The 3,252-nt window shown below is 42.6% G+C and overlaps 1 protein-coding gene across 1 annotated transcript; it reads right to left on the reverse strand.

The window, feature by feature from the left end:
* Positions 1-705: 705 nt before the first annotated feature.
* LOC145983352 (uncharacterized) lies at positions 706-3,050 on the reverse strand. The gene is made up of 2 exons (XM_083116493.1): positions 2,976-3,050; positions 706-1,263 (listed from the first exon to the last, which is right to left on the reverse strand). The coding sequence occupies exons 1-2, from the start codon at positions 3,048-3,050 to the stop codon at positions 706-708; spliced, it is 633 nt and encodes a 210-aa protein (XP_082972619.1).
* Between the last annotated feature and the right edge of the window lie 202 nt (positions 3,051-3,252).

Raw genomic sequence — 3,252 nt, forward strand, 5'->3', positions numbered from 1 at the left:
TATATTTTTCCTAATGAATAGATATTGCTTGATAATGCAGTCCCAGTAGTTTGAAGATTTGGCTATGATTTCTGTGTTGCTGAAATCTGGTTCATGATCCTCGTTGATTGAATGTTCTGCTAGTCCAGATTTTCAGGCTTCTGATCTTCGGAGGTGGTTTGTGAATTGTTTTTATGTTATGTTTCTTGAGAATTCGGCTTATAACACCGGAGATATCTCTGGTGTAAGGAAGGATGGCTATATTTTGATCAGCTTTCTCCAGGTCCCCTGATGTGTCCGGATTTCCCGATGTGTCCGGATTCCCCGATGTGTCCAGATTCCCCGATGTATCCGGATTCCCTGATGTCCTGGTCTTCTTGGATAGTCCTTGTTTTAATGATTTGTTGATGTTGTGTTCCGAGTACCAGTTCTGTTTGAAAGCCGTGCGAAGATGCTGTATTTCTTCTCCGCTTCGCTCATGGAGATGGCCCGGTGAAATAAAGTAGGGAGTGCTGTGGCTCGTTGAGACGGGTAGTGAGAACTGCTGGCACTAAGGTATAAATCGGTGTGAGTCGGTTTCCGGTATACACTGTGTCCCAAGGGTCCGTCTGTCTTGCGTTTGATGAGAATATCCAGGAACGGCAGGCTGTAAATCTTCTCAATCTCCATGGTGAACTTGATATTTCGGTGTTGATTGTTTAGGAGGTGTAAGAATGGCTGGAGAATTTATTTACCGTGAAGCCAGACGACGAAGGTGTCGTCGACGTATCTGTAGAAGGCGGCGGGTTTCAACGGAGCTGTGCGCAGCGCTTCGTGCTGAAAGTTTTTTATGAAAAAAATGGCTATGGCAAGAGAGAGTTGGGAGCCCATTGCCACACCGTCTGTTTGTTCGTAGTACTGTCCACCGTAGCTGAAGTAGGTAGAGGTCAGTGTGTGTTTGAACGGACTGGTGATTTCTGGCCCGAAGTGGCATTCTAGTAATTCCAGTGAATCTTGAAGTGGCACTTTGGTAAAGAGTGACACTACGTCGAAGCTGACTAAGATGTCATCTGGTGATGTTCTGATCTGCTGCAACGTCTTGATGACTTCAGCGGAGTTTTTCACATTGTGTTCACATTTCCCTATGAGTGGTTGAAGCTGGGCTGTCAAGAATTTGGTGAGTCTATACGTTGGGTATCCAATGACGCTGACGGTTGGTCTTAATGGTACTGCGGTCTTATGTATTTTGGGGAGTCCGTATAGTCGTGGCGGTATTGTTCCGTCCGGTGTTAATTTGTCCACAATCTTTTTTGAAAAGATGTTTCTTATTTTCAAGAGCGCTCTGGTCTTCCTCTTAACTGCTGCTGTGGGATCTCGGGTGAGTTTCCTGTATGTGGAGTCTGCTAAAAGTTCTGAAATGTTTTGTTGTAATATGCGGCCTGGAGAATTACTGATGCGTTCCCTTTGTCTGCTGGTAATATGAGGATGTCCATGTCTTCTTTTAGTGCCATGAGTGTTGCTTTATCTGCTGGTGAAATGATGGGTCTCGGTGCAACGGCCCTTTTTAGAGTCACATATGTTTCTCGGCGTATTTCTTGAGAGGTCTCGTTGGGAAGACCTTTTACAGTCTGTTCGATACTGCTGATTATGTCCCTGAGGCGAATACATCTTGGTGCAGCAGCGTAGTTTAAAGCTATCGAAAGGATAAATATTGTGGCCTCGTCAAATGTCCTGTCCGTTAGGTTGACAACGGTCTGGCTTGTGTTCTAGCTGGCTGGCATGGCTGTTGGTAGGCTGGCTGCTTCCAGATGGCTGAATTTTCTTGTTTGCTTTGCTGTAGTCTAGTTCGTTTGTAGTTCCATGCGGGCTCTAGTTGTGGAGTCGATCCATTCCCAGTCCATCGGACATACAGAAGATGCAATTTCCGGGTGGATGCCTAATAGATTCCTGTCGGCGTGCTCACGTTCCCGGCGTGTGGAGTGTATCTTTTCTCTTACCAGCGCCATGCTGGTGCGTCTTAAAATCCTACTGGTAGCGATGTTTTTGACGGGGTATTTTAATGTAGCTAAGATCGGGATGACGTTCTTGTCTCTGCATCGAAGTACGAAAGCTAAGCTTGAGAGTAGTTTCGCTTTCTTGATCCGTAAGTTCTCGAATCTACGGGTGTGATGTAGCATTTCCTCCCCGTAGAAGTACTTGAAGTAAGACTTGAAGCTTTCCTGGCGACGAATGATAAAAGCTGGTAAAGCTTCAATTGAAGTGATGTGTTGGAGCTGGTTTATTGGTCTGTATTCTATCTATTCTTGAACCTGCTTTATTCTTAAAGTGTAAATTATATCCGATCTTTTCTCCATCCACACGTCTTTTAATTGCAGTTCACTAATTAAGTTTGATAATGTCGGGCTATTCTAAAATTTTCCAACACAATCACAAGGTCTAAATACTTGGTTAAAGTTACCCCCTAGAATTATACAAGTGTCACTTCCTCCCCGTAGAAGTACTTGAAGTAAGACTTGAAGCTTTCCTGGCGACGAATGATGAAAGCTGGTAAAGCTTCAATTGAAGTGATGTGTTGGAGCTGGTTTATTGGTCTGTATTCTATCTATTCTTGAACCTGCTTTATTCTTAAAGTGTAAATTATATCCGATCTTTTCTCCATCCACACGTCTTTTAATTGCAGTTCACTAATTAAGTTTGATAATGTCGGGCTATTCTAAAATTTTCCAACACAATCACAAGGTCGAAATACTTGGTTAAAGTTACCCCCTAGAATTATGCAAGTGTCACTAAATCGGACTGATAAAACTGATAACGATGCTGTCTATTTTGATGTCCAGATGATAACAAAAGTAGGTATAGTTTTGACTTTGATAACAAATACCCCCCACTTTTTTTATCTTTTACATTTCGTATTTATATTCCAGTTTTAACCAAATTGCCGTTCATCGTCCATGGGTGTCTAAATTTACAATGTTGTTATCGTAACCGAACATGAAGTAAACATCTGGTATACATACCTCTTGCAAGAATAAGACGGCCGCTGAATTCACACGTGCAAAATATTGAAGCACTTTACACTTGACTGGTGTCATTATACCATTTATATTCACGGTGCATACACGTGTGCTACAAATCATACACAAACATACACTAGAAAAGAAAATAAGTAGTAGTCCCTTGAGACTTGTGGATCACAACAATATGTTAGGGTGGTTTAACTCACAAGACAAATAATTTCATGCACTACACTAAGGGAAGTCACTCCTTTCTTTCTTCTGGTGTTGCGGGTACTCG

The sequence above is a fragment of the Lepisma saccharinum genome, chromosome 2, assembly GCF_977018435.1.
Source record: "Lepisma saccharinum chromosome 2, izLepSacc3.1, whole genome shotgun sequence".
Classification (NCBI taxonomy): Eukaryota; Metazoa; Arthropoda; class Insecta; order Zygentoma; family Lepismatidae; genus Lepisma; species Lepisma saccharinum.

Bases quoted from the DNA above. Each gene is read 5' to 3' on its own strand.
- LOC145983352 (XM_083116493.1), bottom strand. From the start codon at position 3,050: ATGACACCAGTCAAGTGTAAAGTGCTTCAATATTTTGCACGTGTGAAT. The intron at 1,264-2,975 runs GTATGTATACCA...TTTTCAAAAAAG, and splicing joins CCGTCTTATTCTTGCAAGAG to ATTGTGGACAAATTAACACC.